This window comes from Mobula birostris, chromosome 2 (genome assembly GCF_030028105.1).
Source record: "Mobula birostris isolate sMobBir1 chromosome 2, sMobBir1.hap1, whole genome shotgun sequence".
Classification (NCBI taxonomy): domain Eukaryota; kingdom Metazoa; phylum Chordata; class Chondrichthyes; order Myliobatiformes; family Myliobatidae; genus Mobula; species Mobula birostris.
In genome coordinates this window covers 111,967,921-111,987,321 of record NC_092371.1, presented here as the reverse complement: position 1 = coordinate 111,987,321, position 19,401 = coordinate 111,967,921, and the positions used below count along the sequence as shown (strand labels likewise).

At 38.8% G+C, this 19,401-nt stretch overlaps 2 protein-coding genes across 2 annotated transcripts in view; one reads left to right on the top strand and one right to left on the bottom strand.

The window, feature by feature from the left end:
• LOC140189907 (uncharacterized) overlaps nt 1–19,401 on the bottom strand; it is a 209,854-nt gene that overhangs the window by 10,878 nt on the left and 179,575 nt on the right. The window lies entirely within an intron of this gene.
• The window catches only part of cd164 (CD164 molecule, sialomucin), a 31,170-nt gene that overhangs the window by 8,620 nt on the left and 3,149 nt on the right, over nt 1–19,401 (top strand). Inside the window, exons 2-6 of the mRNA XM_072251681.1 lie at nt 1,830–1,916; nt 10,585–10,650; nt 12,874–12,918; nt 13,097–13,159; nt 18,870–18,914. Of these exons, the coding sequence (XP_072107782.1) occupies nt 1,830–1,916; nt 10,585–10,650; nt 12,874–12,918; nt 13,097–13,159; nt 18,870–18,914 (306 nt within the window). The remainder of the gene's footprint in view (nt 1–1,829; nt 1,917–10,584; nt 10,651–12,873; nt 12,919–13,096; nt 13,160–18,869; nt 18,915–19,401) is intronic.

Genomic DNA, 19,401 nt, shown 5'->3' with positions numbered 1-19,401 from the left:
ATCTCTGGTGTGTTGGAGGAAAGCCATGGGTCACAGTGAATGTGCAAATATAAAGCAGCAGTATAATTTGCTGTACCATGTCCAAGAATCACAACCGTAGTCAGATCTTGGCTCAATTACTGTATACACATCCGATCACCATTTTAGAGGAAAGACTGGAGGTGTTAGAGATTGAGCTGTCGAGTGAGTTTACAATGATGTTACCAGGATAGGAAAATTGGAACTAGGATTTGGGTTGAAATTTAATTGAGGGATCCAGGTAGTAAGAAGAGTTGTTTCTGTTGGCAGGATTAGAGATGAGATTACAGGGTTTTGCAGTAAAGGAGCTAGGGGGCCTGTAACTTACTGTTGAAAGTTGGTAAAGACCTGTAATATCCTGGCTTATTCTTAATCTTAAACAGTGAAACCTCATCTGCTACCCTGCAATTCTCTGACACCTCATCTGCCAGGGACCCTGCAATTTCGGCACTAACCTCCCAATAGGTTTGACAGGTCACCTCGTCAGAACCTGAATATTTATCCACCATATTTTGCTGCAAGATTGCAAGCACCTCATCTGTAATCCAGCTACATTTCATGACCTCACCACTCTTGTGCCTTAGTTATATAATTAGACCGTGTTTCCCAAGTAAATACAGTCGGCCCTCCTTATCTACCAGTTCCGCATGCGCAAATTCAACCAACCGCCAATCGAGAAAACTCGGAAGTGCTCTTCCGGCACTTGTTGTTTGAACATGTACAGACTTTTTTTCTTGTCATTATTCCCTAAACAAAGCAGTATTACAACTATTTTACATAGCATTTATATTGTATTAGGTATTATAAGTAATCTAGAGATGATTTAAAGTACAGTATACAGGAGGATGTGCGTAGGTTATCGTGGATCAGAAAAAAACAAAAGTTCTGTTACTAAGTAAGTCGGAACAGGTACATCTGGTATTATTTAGCATCAGTTAGTCAAAAGTTTGTCTTAGTATATAGTTTTATATTTTACCTTTCTATGCATATAAAATACTTAATAAACGTATGTTTCAGCGCTGGGCTCGGGAACAGAAGTTCCCGAGTTCGATCCAGTGACAGATCGCTCCCGAGCAATCCCTGCCGGGTTGATATGGAGGATCAAAAACCCAAAACCCAATAATTAAACCACTGCGTTGCTGCGTAATAATTGTTGCTTTAATTGGGCAGGGCCTTTCTCATTTTATCCTTTGAAATTGTTCTGATTGTTGACTGACTGTAGCCTAACACTTTTGCAGTGACCGATGGCATTTCACCTCTTTCTGATCACTTTTATTATTTCCACTTACTTTAAATCGCGATAATGCTTATTTTCGTGAACAGAAGCACTGCGGATTCAGAGCTGCGCCGCCGGGTCCTAATGCATACTGCACTGAGGCAAGTCAAATAAGGTCCAGGGTTCTGCTGGGTCCTAAGGCCCACCGCATTGAGACAGGTTGAATAAGGGACTTGAGCATCCGCGAGGGGTCCCAGAACCAATCCTTCACGGATAAGGAGGGCCGACTGTACAGGTGCAAAAAAATAATTTAAGATCTCCCTCATCTCTTTCAGCTCCATGTATCTGATATAACTGATCTTCAAAATGACCAATTCTGACCCTTGCTGCCCTTTTGTCCTAATCTCAATGAAGCACTTGTGATGCTTTTATTACCTTGTCTCCCAGTGCAACCTCATATCTTTTTTTTTTAGCCCTTTTGATTCCTCAAGTGCTTTCTTGCATTTCATCTGCAATTTTTAGTTTTGATAACTTTGTATTAATTGTTTTTAAAGTATTGTTACCAGTTGGACTAACTTTTTAAATTCATTTCTAGAGAAATGCTCAGAATTTAAAGGCTGCATTGACTGTAATGTCAACAATACAGAAGCCAACTCGACCTGCTATTGGCAAGTTTGTCAAGGTAAGAATTTATCATGAACTCAAGTTTAATGTTGTCAATTTTCTGTGATTGTGCAGGATTTTTAATTGATTTAAGTATTACCTTAAGAGTCTGGTGTGTTTTATGCAAGTTGCACACCACATCTTGAATGTTTTGTATTGATAATAAATAATCTTTTTAAATAAAAACCATAGTTTAAGTACAGAAACACAAAAGGCTTGCTCATCGCAGAAAACTAAGTCAGATGTAGTTGAAGCAGTTAGGGAATTACTTGGAAATATTCAATTGCCAGAAGTCCAGGTTTAATCCTGATCGCTGGTGTTGGGTGTGTGAAATTTTCAGTTTCTTCCTATAGTGCAGTGGTTTCTTCTAGCTCTCCATGTTCCTTCTGCATCCCAAAGATGTGTGGTTTGGTAGGTTAACTGGCTACTTTAAGTTGTCCTTGGCATGTCACTGAGCGATAGAATCTGTGGCAGTGCTATGTGAATGTGTAGAGGATAAAATTGGATTAGTGTATGATGGTTGTCGTGGACTCGGCAGCAGGCCCTCCTGTCCACTGTTCTGTTTCTCTGATTCTGTATCTTCTGTAATATACAACAGAATATGGTTGAAAATAAAAAATGATAAATATTTTTATTGAAATATAAGTTATAAAACAGACATCCTCCTGGTTAGAGGAGCTGAATAGCAGTCTCTTGAGTTTTGTGGATGTACCTGTATTTTAAATGTATTGGGTAATTTCCAGGATGTGTAAATACTTTGGACAATAAAAGATGCAGAAGAAATGTTATTGTGTGATGCTGCAGGCAAAGGTAAATGTAGATCTTGTTCAGACGATGGGATAAATGAGGCCTCCAGTGCAAAATTCTACCAGTATTGCTGCTAGGTACTGATTGCATACATCTAAATAAGAGAAAAGTAAGCTTAAGCTTTTTTTTTCCCCAAGGTATTTCTGGAATATTCTATGGAATACATACTTAGAATATTAAAATAATTTAGAATATTTGGGAATCTCAAAACAATGGATCAGCAGGAGCAATGTTGTCTAAAAGTTGACTGCTTCATTGGGGAGTTGAGTATTTTTAAATTCTGTTTTTTGGTGGTACTGGTCTCGAAGGCCATAGTGGATTGTACCCACACTGTTAAGAGTTGTATCATTTAATCTCCCTTTTTCAACCTGCAAACATCATATATTTATTCCATACTGTTCTGCTATTGATTTGGCATGGATGTGACATGTATGAAATAACTTGGTGCTGTTAGGAATTTGCTAAGATGCTGACAGACCTAAAGTTGTAGTTAATGAGTAAGACTTGCTGATTGTGAAAGTAGGTGTATTTAAAATGCTGTTTTTTGGCTGAATGTCCACTTCCTCCTGCATCACTTTTTCCCATGTGGAACATGTGTCAAATGGCCTGTATGTTGAATTAGTCTAGTTCTGTCGACTAGGTTCACAGAAGGAATGAGGTGTTCTCAGAGAGATTACTTTGCTTTTAATTGTTATTTTCAAATACCCAATGTTGCTTTTAATCCTTTACAGGGAGTGAACTCTGCTGGTAAGGCCAGAATTTATAGCCATCCTAAAAAGCAACTTGGTACAACTGAGTAAGTCATTTTTGTAGGCAGTTATAAGTCTACACAGTGGAGCTGGTATTACATACAGCAAACAAATTAAGGACCCAAGTTTTCCATTCAGAATGGGTTTAGTGAAGTGAGATATTCTGTGGTAATCTTGTAGTTTCATGATCCTATTACTATCCTCAATTATTAAGTTAACTGAATTAGATTTTGTTTATTCTCCGCCAATGGTCAGGACTCCCTTAGTGTCCGAGCTGAGGGCAGAATTCGTTGGGTGCATACAAGAATGTTTCTTGACATGGTTTGCAGAGAAAATCTACCAGAGAATGGCTGTGTTACACCTAGTATTGGGAAATTGGTCTCACCAGATGACTGGAGGTTAGGTGGGCTGATTGGGAGGGGAATGAGTGCTAAATTGGAGAAAGGCTATTTACAGCTATACTAGGCAGGAGCTTGTGAGAGTAGTTGTTATTGAGCAAGCAAGCCTGCATCTGACATCAGTGTTGTTTAAAGGCCATCTAGTCAGAATTTGGGACTAATATTTTCCTAAGGGTAAGATTGAGATGGATGATGATGTTTGGTTGAAACTTTATTGAATAACAAGATGCTACAAATCTAGTCAAAGAATTTGGAAGCATGTAATGTTTACCAAGCTGCAAACTGACTGCCTTTGAATTGTAGGAAGCAGGAAAAACTTTAAAAGGTGAATCAGGAGGGTTAAAGGGGGGCCTGGAGTTGTACTTGTCGGGCAGGATTAAAGGGGAGAAGGTGGGTTGTTTTTACTAGAGATTGCCGGAATGCTGCAAGGATCAGTGTTGGGGCCTCAGTCTGATTACCTACTGACCAGATGGAAATGTGGGCAGAGAAATGGTAGATGGAGGTTAATCCTGACAAATGTGAGATATTGCACTTTGGGAGGACAGATCAAAATTAAGTTTAATATCACCAGCATATGTTGTGAAACTTGTCTTTGCAAAGCATTAGAGAAAAAATGTAAATTACTGTGTATGTATGTAAATGTGACCAGTCCTTCTGAGTTTAGAACTCAGTACAGTACAGGCCCTTCAACCCATGATGTGTTGATCTGTATAAAATTACTCCAAATTCAATCTAACCTTGCTCTTCTACACAGCCCATAACCCTTCACTTTTCCTACATCCATGAGCCTATCTATGATTTTCTTAATTTCCCTATTGCCTCTACACTGCGCTCCAGCACGTGTCACTTTGTTTAAAAAAATACAACCTTGGACATCTCCCCTTAACTTTAATCTTAACTGGGTGTACTTATTTGTGCATTAGTGCTTATCAAATTCTAATATATTGTCATTGAGCCATATCCACATATAGAGTTAAATGAAACACCGTTTCTCTGGGACTGAGAGAAACACAGTGCATACAGCACATAAAATAATTTTAACAGATAAAAAGAATTTCTGTAAATGTTTAAGTTGACACAAAGTGCACATATAACATAGTTTAAATATACAACAGCCTAATGCTACTGGTGCTTTCATAAATAATGGGTACTGGTTGGTAGTGGGGTATTCAGAAGTGTTGCAGTCTGGGGTAAGAAGCTGTTATCCAGCCTCAGTCCTTGCAGTACCTTCTGCCTGATGGTAGGAGGAGGTCAAAGAGATTGTGGGATGGATGGAAGTGGTCCTTGACAATACTGAGGACTGTGCAAATGCAGCGCTTCTGGTACATGTCCGGGATCTAGCAATACAATCATGCATCAGCAGTGTGAACATTATTGGGCTTTATGTGGCTCTGGGGTCTCTGGAGCTCATCATGATTGAGCTAGAGATGTTGCTGCCGCCACAGACTGTCTGAGGTGTCTCTGTAAGAAATCCGAGATCAATTTATGGAAGGATGTGTTGAGACCCAACAAGGACATTTTGCCCATCAGCTCCTGAGGAATAATCTTATTGAACCCCAAACTGAAGCCACTGAGTACTATTCTGATATAGGAGACATATTCTCTAAATGGGACAGGACTTAGTAGATGGCAGAGGCTATTGCATCATTGGTGGAGCGATTTGGTTGATGTGCAAACTGATTAGGGGTACAATGTAGTGAGAAGGCAGGATTTGATGCAGTTTATGACCAGCTGCTCAAAGCACTTCATTATTATTGTCAGTGCCACTAGGCAGTTGTGGATCATTGGATTCTTTGATCACGTGTGCTCAATGTGCTTTGTGAGTCAATATTGTACATTTTTTTTTACAAAGAAGACGGAATTTGGTGCTAGGAGTGGAGTTGTGCACCTGTGTGCCCTGCATGTCAACATCTGAAGAAATAAGCTTCAAGCTGTTTGTGCACAACAGCAAAGAAATGTATAATCTTTCACTAGATTTATTTTGCATCACTTTTCATTGCAGGTTGCTGTAACTTCCATGGAAGTTCTTCCTGCACTTGATTGCAAAAGCTGAAATTTATTTAAAACCTTGTTTCTCTGAATTAGCTGTAATTTTTGATCTGATTTTTTTGGATTTTTAGTTGCTAGGTTTTTTTGGCTAAATCTCATACGTTGTGATTGATTCTTTAATTTGCACTGTAATGTCCTTGAGAGATATAGTGTGTTGTACTGCATTATGTTTGTTACTTTTCGGTATCCTTATTTTTAACTTGCAGTTTGTGCTGCAGAGATCTTCAGCATTTTGTATTTGCTTGTTTTATCTGTAGTAACTGTATACAGCTTATAAAACATCAGCTTTGAGTTAATGCAGTGGAGTCTGGACTTTGGTCATTAATGAACCAGGGAGGGGTACGATTACCTGGATATGTTAGACTGTAGATTGGGTGAGTGATCTAACCAACAACTATGATTTCTTGTAATGTGCAAAGAAGAGCAAGGTGAGCTGACTGGCCACAACTTTTCAAACAGGAAGCCACTCAAGATGGGAGTATAAACGAATTAATAGCGGACAGGTATATTGCTTTCTGTAGCTATATGTATGAGCACCAAATGCTGTTGGAGTGAGAGGTAAGTGTGGTGAGAGGGAGAATTTCTAGTTGATGTGTATGTAAATAGTAATATTATGGATGAGACTAAGAAAAAGATTGAGGGGATAAGAGAATTGGGTCTAATTTTTAAATAGTATTCAATTGTGTCATAATTACACTCAGTGGCCACTTTATTAGGTACACCTTTCTAGTACTGGATAGGATCCTTCTCTGCCCCCAGGACAGACTGAATTCTTTGTAGCATAGATTCAATAAGGTGCTGAAAACATAAGAGATTCTGGTCCATGTGGATTCATGTTGTTACACCAATGCTGCCCCTACCATCTGCATGTTGCAACAGAAATCAAGATTAGTCAGGCCAGCCAAGCTTTTCCAATCTTCAGCTGTCCAGTTTGGTAAGTCTGTGGCCATTGAAGCCCCAGTTTCCTGTTCTTAGCTGGCAGGAGTGGAATCTGGTGTGATCTTCTGCTTATCCACTTCAAGGTTTCAGTGTGTTGTGCGTTCAGAGATGCTCTTCTGCGTTCCACTGTTGTAATGCATGGTTATTTGAGTTATTCTTGCCTTCCTGTCAGCTTGAACAAGTTTGGCCATTCTCATCTGACTTCTCCAATTAACAAGGCATTTTTGTCCGTAGAACTGCCATTCACTGCATGTTTTATGTGAAAATTCCAGAAGATCAGCCGTTTCTGAGATGCTCAAACCATTTCGTCTGGCACCAACGATCATTCCACAGTCAAAATCACTTCCATCGGCTTTCTTACCCCATTCTGATGTTTGGGCTGAACAATTACTGAACCTCTTGACCATGTCTGCATGCTTTTATGTATTGAGTTGCTGCCACATGATTGACTGATTAGATACTTGCATTAATGAGAAGGTGTACCTAATAAAGTGGTCACTGAGTGTATGTTCTAACTCCGAATTGCAATCAAATATGCAATGATTAAACATTGGATAAGAAAATAAGTAGAGTCCCAAAGAATGTAGATAGTTTGGGCAGAAATTTCGAATGGGGGTAAAAAGAAAAGAAAATTGAAATATTCAAATAAAAACTGTAGTACGGAAGGATCTGGGTGTTCATGCAAACAGAGCATGTTGGCATGCAATCACTAACAAAGGCGGCAAATTAACTGTTGGCATTTATTGCAGAGGCAATGCTGTGCAAAACAAGGAAATCTTGCCACAGTTCAGATTTTGGTGAGACCACATCTAAAGTGCTGCAGGCGGTAATGCATTTGATTTGGAGGCAGTTCAGAAGTGTCACTGGGTTAATTCCAAAGAATGCAAAAGTTATTTCATGAGCTATTCCATTAGCATTTTATGCATTCTAGGTAAGAATGGGGTGATCTCATTAAAGGTTAAGTTGACCTGATGGCATAACTGAAGTTCTTTGCACTCTGGGGGATTCTAGAACTAGTTGGTGTACTTGAGAATGAAGAGATGTCAATTTAAAAACTGCATTGAGGCGGCGTTTTGTTATATGTTTGTTAGTCTTCGGAATTCTCTTCCAAAGAGCTGTGGAGCCTGAGTTTATTATAGATGTTCTAATATTTCCCTCTTTTGTGCTGTTAGCATTTTCAGTACCTTTTGCGTAGTGGCTAGCGTGACGCTATTACACCTTGGTGTTTTAGAGTTCAATTCCAGTGCCATCTGTGAGGAGTTTGTACGTGATCCGTGTGGGTTTCTTCCAGGTGCTCCAGTTTCCTCCCACGATCCAAAGACAAGTTGGTTAATTGGTCATTGTAAAATTGTCCCATGATTAGGCTATTGTTAAATAGGTGGGCTGCTGGGCAGTGCTGCTCATTGGGCCGGTAGGGTCTGTTCCATGCTGTATCTCTAAATAGGGAAGTGAGGATGTAGGAAATCTTTCTGAACAAGATCAGGTTGGCCATACTCTTGTTGACTGGCAGAGTAGGTTCCTGCGGCTCTTTTCTCTGATATCCAATTTCTTGACACTGGGCTTGAGGGAAATGGAACTGGTGTAGTGATTCAGTCTTGAGTGGCAGACCAAATGCACTATGATGCAGGTCTGTGGTTTCTCTTTATTTGTGTTCTCATTGCTCCCTGTGCAAGAGATGGCAGTCAGTGTGTTTGGTGGGGGAGAGGAGAATAGAAAGACTAATTTCTGCCTTATGGGAAATATTGTACAATAAGAAGATACAAATATTGTAATCAAATGTAAATGCTTATATCACTGAAATGGAACATCAAGGAGGAATAAAAATGGGGGGGGGGGGAAATCTGGAATAGTTCAGGATAATTGACATAATGGAAGTCCAACTGTATATACGGGTGCAGGGACTGGTGGTGGAAACATTAACGTCCCCTGAGCCATTAATCTGAATCAGATCCTTGGATTCAAATATTTGTTTGCATTTTGTATTTAACATTTTTATTCTTTAGTAATTCCTTTGCTAGTTCATTTCCATGCAATTTATTCAGCAGTTTGCATTTCACAAGTTAATGTGAGATAGGGAAATATGATTGTGATGCTGGTGTGTATATATAGAAGACACACACACCATGGGAATATGCAATCTCACTGGAGAAGAGATTGGCCAAGATGTTGCCTGGGATGGAGCATTTTAGTTATGAGGAGAGACTGGATAGGTTGCGATTGAGTCAACACTTGGAGGTATAGACCAAGTGCTGGTGATTGGTATTGATATTCCATGTGAACATCGGCCAAAGAGCCTCCTATGCACTGGCTGAGAGGGGCGGGGAAGCCCTTTTTTCACTTCATAAAAACGTAATTTAAAAGGGGAAACCTTTCATGTCTGGCATGGACAACATTTGTCTTGTCACAACCTTATGTTTGATCGCCATCTGTAATGGCAAGCTACCTAGTTACAACTAACCACTATGCTATCAGTTCAAATAGAAGATTAGCTAGCTACCTGTGGATAATTAGAGGTGGGCAATAAAGTGGTGGTAATGGCATTTTTAAAACAACTTGTGAGGAGATATTTCTTCCTGTCAAAAGGAGTAGACATTGAATTATAAGTGGGAGAAGTTGACTAGTCAAAGCACAGAAATGGGTCTGTAGCCTTCCATGGCTTGGTAATTCAAGTACTTGTCTAATACATGATGTGAGTATCTGCTTCCTCCACCCACTGGGGAAATGCATTTTTTTTAATGCCTGCCATGAAGAAAATTCTTCCTTTGATCTTCACTATCTTCTAATTTGAAACTTTGATTTTGTGTGTGAAATATTTTCTAGGTGCCTATTATTTCTGCACCCTTCATAATTGTGTGTATTTCAATTAGGTCCCCCTCACTTTCCATTACTGAGTAAAACCTACTCGGTCTGAAAATAAAATGCTTCATCTGTCAACATGCCAGTGAATCTCTCTGCATCCCCTCCTTTGCAGCCACGTTCTTCCTATAGTGCCATGACTGGAGATGCACACAGTATTCTAGTTGTGGCTTAATTGTCTTATAAAGCTGTACCATAACCTTCCTGATCTTGTAATGAAGGTATGTATCCTGTATGCTGTCTTCCCCACTTCATCCATCTGTATTTCCATCTTCAGGTGTCCTTGTAATAAGTAATATTGTTACTCTGTCAGGCTGATTATCATGTAGTTCTAGTTTGAAGAGTTCTAAATTGAGAAAGGATCTAGTGCTTTCCCAGTGTATATGATGAAAAGAAAATCATCTTGGGCTTCCAGTCGGATACAGATTTCAATTTTAACTGATGTTTTAATGACATACTCTGCCATCTTCAGGGATGATGCCTGGGCATATCTAGTCTAGTGGTATTTATACCCCTGTCATCCATCCCTCTGGCGATATAAATAACACTGGACTAGACATGCCCAGGCATCATCCCTGATAAAGATGGCAGAGTTCGTCATCGAAACGTCAGTTAAAATTGATACCTGTACCTGGCTGCAAGCCTGAGAAGAGTTTATAGTTCTAAATTATTTTTTAATATATGGAAAGTAAATCTGAGCTGCTGAAAATCTTGTACTTTAGCATTGTGCAAGAGATTAATTGGTTATTTTTCCTGGGGGGGGCAGGGGAATGTGGTTGGGAAATGAAAGGGTAGTGAATTATAGGAGTTTAAATTACTCAAAGAGGGCACCTTTGCATAAACCTGTGTTTGAAATCTGATTTTTGTGTACACTTAATACATTACACAGGTGACGGCCAATGTGTATCAAATGTATCGTCAAATTGCTCAACATTGAATGAGACCATGTGTACAGGTGAGTCAAAACATCCAAATCATGTATTGAGTGGCGCAGATTTCTATTGGCTATAATGAATGCATTCTGAATAAGTTGCAAACTTAAAACCTGGTTAAAATTAGAAGGAAATGTTCAGAAATTTAAATTCTGACAAGTTGACAATCAAATCAGGATTGGAGGGCAATCTGACACTTGAGTGAACTTTTTCTAAGAAACTAACTTAAACATCACTCATTGTATAAATTAAGAATGAAGCCCCACAGCAATTCCTGAAGTATTTGTATTCTGTATTTTTCCAAGATGAGTGGTAATTCCTAACTGTAGTCCCGAGTCCTGTCCTGCATTGTGTAGTCCTTTCTGCCCTTAGTTTAGTTAGTCAATATTTATAAATCAATGAAACAGTTGTAACTTTTCCTTAAATTATTTTTTTTTAATCTGGAAAAGTTTGGCTTCACAGCCTATTCCTTAAATAAACTTTTGATCATTAATCCAGCAATGTGATCGTAGATAAAATTGGCATTTTGCCATATGTACTTGGTTTTGTTTCTGACTTTCTATTTGAAGTTTCTCCTTGGGGTTTATTTCAGTATGAAGGTCCCCCACCATCCCCTTGGTTCTAGGTACAGGAAGGCATAGTTACTAAATTTGTTGACGCACTGATGCTATAAAGGAATATAAGTAGGTTCAATGAGTGAGCAAATATCTGACAATTGGAAAAGACTGGGATGGTTTCACATATTTCATTTTGACTGGAGGCATTTAAACAAAAATATTCCAAATAGTGAGAGAGGGTGTGATTTGGCTGACCTTGCTACTATTAGCATTTTATTTTATTTCCCGAAACTAATGTTTTGATTCCCAGTGCATTTGTGGGTAAGATTAACAAGCCTGTGTCACCCACTTTTTGTATTACTTAATTGGTTTTATTATCTTCCCTATCATGGCTGTTAACCTTGTTTCCTCCACGTTTATCCTTCTTTGCTATCTAACTCATTTGATTTCTAACTTTCCCTAATTTTGATGAAAAGTCATCAACCATGGTAGCGTAATGGTTAGCGCGATGCTATTAGAGCTCGGTGTCGGTGTTGAATTCCGGGGTGCCCTCTGTCAGGAGCTTGTACATTCTCCCCTTGACTGCGCGGGTTTCCTCTCACAGTTCAGAGTTGCACTGGTTAGTAGTTTAATTGGTCCTGTAAATTGTCCTGTGAGTAGGTAAGGGTTAAATTGGTGGGTTGATGGGTGGCACAGTTCATTGGTTTAGAAGGCCCCCTTCTCTGCTGTATCTCTAAATTAAAAGTAAGAAATTGTTAACATTTTTTCACTTGGTACAGGTGCAGCATGACCTGTTAACAATTTCTAGCATTTTCTATTCCTATTTCAGATTCACAGAATTGCTATTTACTATTTTAGATTTTTGTCATGTTATTATTAAAATTCAGTTGTCATTCTTTGCATGTTGTGCCTATAATACCATTCTTTTTTCCAGCTCCAAACAGAGCAGCATCTTAAATGACCCCCACACATTTTTGGTATCATTTTATAGTTCACTTTTATTTTCTGAACCTCCTTATCTCTAAATCCCTTGGGTCTGTTTCTCCAATTCTGGTACCCTTGGGCGATCAGATTTACTCTTGCATGTCATGCTTTGGCAACTAAGATCCAAGCTCAGGAATTTGTCCATTTAGAGCACTAGATTACATTTAAAGGGAAACTTAACATTACAGTGCCTTAACAAATCTTTTATTCTCACACTGCAAAATAGTGTTTTACAGATGTGGAAATTTTTACCAAGTAAAGCAACTAAATATTTATTCCCTGTGCTTTTATTTCCTACTGTACTTTCTCATATGCTTATTTTTAAAAAAAATGTATTTTGACTAAGATAACTCTTGGGTTCCTATGAAACATTTTGCTATATTGGGGGTACTGTAGAAATGTGATTTCTTTTTCTGTAACATTCCCATGCTTTGTAAAACTAAATATTGTCTTTTCCTTTTTTTTCCTGTGACCAAAAATGGACAATTGCGTATTTTCTTCTATGTTTTTATTTGTAATTCTCTCCCTATTAGCATACTCTTTATTCGTATCCAGTATTGATCTTTCCAAAGTTTGTCTTCAAAGTAGATGTTGGATTTAAGGTAACTTGATACTATGGGATTATATTTTGCAATTTCATATGCTGTGGTGTAATGTCTGAATTTACTTGGTATAAAATTGACATTTTTGATGCACTTTTTTTAGGCTCTGCAAATACAACTGTGGCCCCAAATGTAACTTCTCCTACAGGTAACTAGCAACTGTGGGTGGAGTTTCTGTAGGTATCTGTTTTACATAGTCAGTCTTTGCTGTTAAGATTTCATAATTCTTGGCTTTTAAATTCTGCTTAAATTGAATTCTTACTGCACTTTCTGGGTGCAAGTGTGCTAGTTGTTTTAAAAACCTTTTTTGTACTTTTGTCCTTTAGCCCATGCAAACACAAGTACAGCTCCAGTTACTTCACCTACCAATTCTACAAATTCTACTTCAGGTAATGGGGTCTCTAGGATATCTGTGGATAAAAAATCTCTTTAGCTTCTATACATAACTAATATCTTTAACTTTTATTGCATGTGTTGGTTTGCTTAATTGAAGAGATGTGGAGTACATTGACCTGTGATCAGTTTGGATCCAATTCCTGGAATTTTCCAGATCTTATAAATTAGCCGAGTAAATTTCCTTGTTGATATGTGGGAATTGGGAAGACTGGTGGAGAGAACCTGTGGTGTTGGTTAGTAATCTAGTATATGCTAGAGAAACTAGGCATTTTGTATCAAATAAATTTTCTCCATGGAACTCGTGGCCAAGGTAATTACCAATGAAATATTAACTTTTAAGTGGGTGCTGCAGATGCCTTGAAAGCATTGAATGTAAATGCAGTGCAATAAAAACTACTGTAATCTAAAATAGTAATGCCTTTATGGTGAAAAGTCAAGTAATGAGGATGACTTAATTTACATTAATTTGCTCATATCTTTGGCATCAAAAAATGATAACATTTTGATTACTGAATTTGCAACTGTAATTTAAAAACTGTTCTCAAGACTAATGATGTGCCTCATTTATGATTAATATATCTAAGATATGGCCAGAAATATGAATCCCAACTTGCTGATTAAACTCAGAACGAAGTAAAGCCAATAGTTTTCCAGCTAGAGTACATACAAAGACCCTTTTTAATGGAGGAAGAGAGGATGATAACTTTCAAAAGCAGAGAAGGTAGTATAGAACAGAGGGAATACCTCTGGGGCAGGACTAAATGACTTGATATGCTATTTAACTGCCATATGCCAAGGTGGGGGACAGGCTGGTTCAGATCACTGCTCCACAACTCTGCTCTGCACTGATCTATGGGAATCTCTTTGCAGACTTCAGTTTAGAGCACTATTTCCTTGTGGTTATTGTTTTGTATGTTTGTTTTTATAGCTCTGTTCATTGGGCGTTTGGTCTTTTTTTAATGGGTTCTCTTGGGTTTCTTTATTTCGTGGCTGCCAGTTAGAGACCAATATCAAGGTTGTATAATGTATATATACTTTGATAGTGTACTTTGAACTTGGATATTTGTCTTGCTGAAATGTACAGCACAGAACTGGGCCCTTTTAGTCTTCCTTGTCCTTGCTGATGGTCCTGCCCATCTACACTAATTTTTACTTGTCCACAATGGACTCTTAGCCTCACAATCAACCTCATTTTGATCTTGCAATTTTTCGTTTACCTGCACTGCACTTTTGTGATAGTTTTTACACTTTGTTCTGCATTGTTATTGTTTTGCCTTATTCTAGCTATTGCACAGTATAATTGATTTGACCTGTATAAACAATGTGCAAGATGAGCTTTTCACTGTATCTGGATGCATGTATCAATAATCAATACCAATACATATTATGCTCATATCTCTCTCCATCTTTCCTCAAGTATCTGTCCAAACCCATTTTAAATGTCATTGTTTTTCTTTCCTTCCACTATTGCCTCTGGAAGCTCATACCTAGATATTTACTACCCTCTGAGAAAAAACTTGTTCTCAGATCTTTAAATTCTCCTCACCTCAGATCTGTTTTCCCCCTATTTCTAGACTTCCCTGCCTTGGAAAGATATTCTAATCTTCTGCCCTCCCAATTAATTTCACAAATCTGTACAAGCTCCATTCCAATGAGAATAAAGCCAGCCTACCTAGTCTCCCTTTATGACTACAGCCCTCCATTCTACATAACATGCTGGTGAATCTGTTCTGCACACTATTGCTTTCACATCCTTCCTGCAGTCTGGCAACCAGATCTATACACAGTGCTCTAAATTTAATTAATGTGTTAACTGTAATGTGATCTTAATAGCTATGTAACTGTTTTCAGGGAGCTATGAACTTAGACCCAGGATCCCTCTGCTCATCAATACTCTTCAGGGTCTTGTCCTTAACAGTGCACTGTCTCTTTACATTTGATCTACCAAGGTGCAACACTTTACATTTGGGCAGGTTAAACTTCATCTGCCATTTCTCCTCCTATATCTTGCAAATGATCTATATCCTGTCATGTTCTTTGCTAGTCTTCCACGCTATCCACATCACTAATCTTCATATCGTCTGCAAATTTACTGACCCACCCATTCAGGTCATTTTTATCCACCACACACTGCGAAGGTCCCAGGACAGATCCCTAGGGAGTGCCACGAATCACAGACCTCCAGCTAAAATAAATCCCTGTGACTGCTACCCTCTGTCTTCTATGGACAAGGCAGTTCTGAATCCAAGAGGCTGATTTGCTGTAGAGCCCATGCATATTAATCTTCCAGATGAGCCTCCAATGAGGGACCTTGTTAGGTGTCGTAGTAGAATCCATGCAGACAACATCCACAGAACTACCTTCATCAATCACCATCGTCGTCTTATTAAAAGTATCAATTAAGTTTGTAAGACATGACTTGCCCCACACAAACCCATGTTGGTTCTCCCTAATTATGCCATGGTTTTCAAATGCTCATATATCCTATCCCTAAGAATTGTCTCCAGTAACTTCCCTACCACTAACATGAGATTCGCCAGTCCTCCAGGACCTCGCCTGTGGCTAGAGAGGGCATAAAGATATAACCATATAACAATTACAGCACAGAAACAGGCCATCTTGGCCCTTACTAGTCCGTGCCGAACTCTTACTCTCGCCTAGTCCCACCGACCTGCACTCACCCCATAACCCTCCATTCCTTTCCTGTCCATATAGTTGTCCAATTTAACTTTAAACAACAATATCGAACCTGCCTCAACCACTTCTGCTGGAAGCTCATTCCACACAGCTACCACCCTCTGAGTAAAGAAGCTCCCCCCTCATGTTACCCCTAAACTTTTGCCCCTTAACTCTCAACTCATGTCCTCTTGTTTGAATCTCCCCCACTCTCAATGGAAAAAGCCCATCCACGTCAACTCTTATCTATCCCCCTCATAATTTTAAATACCTCTATCAAGTCCCCCCTCAATCTTCTATGTTCCAAAGAACAAAGACCCAACTAGTTCAACCTTTCTCTGTAACGTAGGTGATGAAAGCCAGGTAACATTCTAGTAAATCTTCTCTGTACTCTCTCTATTTTGTTGACATCTTGCCTTTAATTTGGTGACCAAAACTGTACACAATACTCCAAATTTGGCCTCACCGATGCCTTGTACAATCTCAACATTACATCCCAACTCCTATATTCAATGCTGTGATTGATAGAGGCCGGCATAGCAAAAGCTTTTTTCACCACCCTATCCACATGAGATTCCACCTTCAGGAAACTATGCACCATTATTGCTAGATCCCTCTGTTCTACTGCATTCTTCAATGCCCTACGATTTACCATGTATGTCCTATTTTGATTAGTCCTACCAAAATGTAACACCTCACATTTATCAGCATTAAACTCCATCTGCCATCTTTCGGCCCACTCTTCTAACCGGCCTAAATCTCTCTGCAAGCTTTGAAAGCCTACTTCATTATCCACAACTCCACCTATCTTAGTATCATCTGCATACTTACTCATCCAATTTGCCACCCCATATCTAGATCATTAATGTATATGACAAACAACATTGGACCCAGTACAGATCCCTGAGGCACACCACTAGTCACCGACCTCCAATCTGACAAACAGTTATCCACCACTACTCTCTGGCATCTCCCAAGATATTGGTCAAGGCCCCAGCAATCTCTTCTCTTGCCTCTCTCAATAAACTGGTGTATATCCCATCAGGCCCTCAGGACTTGCCCACCTTAATGCTCTTTAAGAGATCCAACACTACCTTCTCCTTTTCCTCAATGTCCTAGCATATCAATATGCTCAGCACTGATCTCCCTGTTCTCCATGTCCTTTTTGATAAATAATGATGTAAAGTACTCATTAATGACCTTGCCCACATCCAAGCAAATGTTCTGTCCCTTGCCCCTCCCCCAGTCCTTGAGTGGTCCTATCTCTCTCCATTTATCCCTTTGCTCTTAATGCAATTATAGAATTCCTTGGGATTCTCTTTAATCTTACTTGCCAAGGACTTTTCATGGGCCCCTCCTGGCTTTCCTAATTCCTTTCTTGAGTTCTTCATATCCTCAAGGACTCTGTTTGATTCTAGCCTCCTAACCTTTACATTTTTTCTTCTTGACTAAATTCATTGCCCCTCTCAACATCCCAGGTTCACTTGCTTTATCATCTTTGTTCCTCCTGAATGGAACATTCCTGTCCTGTACTCTGTGCGGGACACCCTCCACATGTCAGATGTGAACTGACTTAGACAGCTGTTCCAGTTAACTTTCCCTAATGCTCTCATAATTTGCCCAGCTCCAATTTAATACTCGCTCTTGCAAGGTCTATACTTATCCTTCTAACAATCTCAAAATTTAAGGAATTGTGGTTACTATTCCCTAATTTTTTTAACCCTCTGAAAGGTCAGTCACCTGGCCAGGCTCATTGCCCAACCCAAAGTCCAGTGCAGCCCCTTCTCTTGGACTATCTGCATATTGATTTAAGAGCCCCTCCTGGATGCATCTAACAAACTATGTCCATCTAAACTCAATAGGTCCCAATTTGTGTTAGTGAAGTTGAAGTCCCTCCTTGACAACAATCCTATTGTTCTTCAACCTTTCCGTAATCTACCTGCATATCTATTCCTCGATGGCCTGGTGGCTTTTAAAGGAGAGGGTCTGTAGTACAGTCCAATCAGAGTGGTGCATCCTTCCTGTTTTTGAGTTCTACCCATGTAGGCTTAGTGGACAAGCTCTCTATTATGTCTCTACTTTGGTCAGTGCTAAATTTGGGCACCTCACTACTAGCCTACGATGAGAAGATATTGCAGTGGGGAAAAAAGGATTATTTTTCAATTTTGAAGGTAGGCGCACAGTAATAGGGGTAGACAAACCCTGCTAGCTTTTCATTTGCTTTGCCTTATTAATTCTCTTCTATATCCAAAAATATCAGCCATAGAAGTTTATTTTGAGTGCTGAATTGTAACAACTTTGTAGCTTCTGAAGAAAAAAAACTTCATTATTATCCAGAATTAACTCATCTAGAGCCTGTCATTTAATTCTAGATTGTAAGTCACTTGAATCCATACCTTTGGTTTGATAGGGTTTGATTCTCTTTTTTTTTAAGAATTCCATTAAACATGGGCTTAACCTCGTTAGGGTATTTATCTGCCCAGGGATTGCTATTGAAGTGAGCTGGCAATATCTGTCTGCTCTCATACACTCAATATAACCATTTTCAACATTGGTAATTCATGGAAAGTGAATCAAGAGGTTCCTCTAGCCAAAAAAGATGTAGCAAACTTATGTACTTAATAACAATTTTACTTCCTCATGATTTTCAAACATTTCCTTTATTTATAATACTTGTTAAAATCTAGTTTTAGGGGTAAAGCACAAAGGTGAGACTAAGAGATTGGTCAATTTTGCCTCTATTCTGTATAATCCTGTGCTAGATCAATTGCTAGGATTAGCACATTAAAGCAACAATAAAATAATTTGCATTGTTTTGATTCAGAACATATTCCAGAATTGTAACACATCTTTAATCGTTAGCAATGCAAAGTTGTAAGGTGGTGCTTTTGCGTGTTCTGATGAGTTGTTAATACACAGTCCTTGTTATAATACATGTAAGATTGTTCAGACTTGATTTTTTTTTTGACTGAAAATGTCTATCTTTGTTCTCTTTCCTTCTGTTATGCAAATCCATTACTTCTGCAGGGAGTACTTTGACACCTGACACCACGACTCTTACTTCTACACCAGGTAAATGTGAAACTAAACAATAAAATATGTAAAACTTTTATTCTAATGTATTTGGACTTGTGCTGGAGAAGCCATTCTTCATTTGTTCATGTGTGAAAATAGTGTGGTAAGAGTTTTATGGTGTAAGAATTTGGAGGGATTGTGTGAATTGTCTAGCCATCTTGATGAATTAAGACAAATGTTCACAACTGAAGAAGTATAAATACTTCAAACTAGGCACACGCATTCAATTTATGCAGTCATTTGTCAAAAGAAAAACTTCAAAACCCTTACTTTCCTGGTACAAATTGATGCAGGTAATCCATAGTCAACTCTTGAGTACTTTCAAGGGAGTAGTTTTATCACGTATTTCTTTGAGTAATTTTTGCTTTTGAAGCCTAATCACTGCTAATGCAGTGACGGTTTTACTGTTTAATTTGATTAGTCTTAATTGTGCTTTTTAATTCTATTTTCTTAAATGTTCGCATCTGTTGTGTTAACTTTGCCC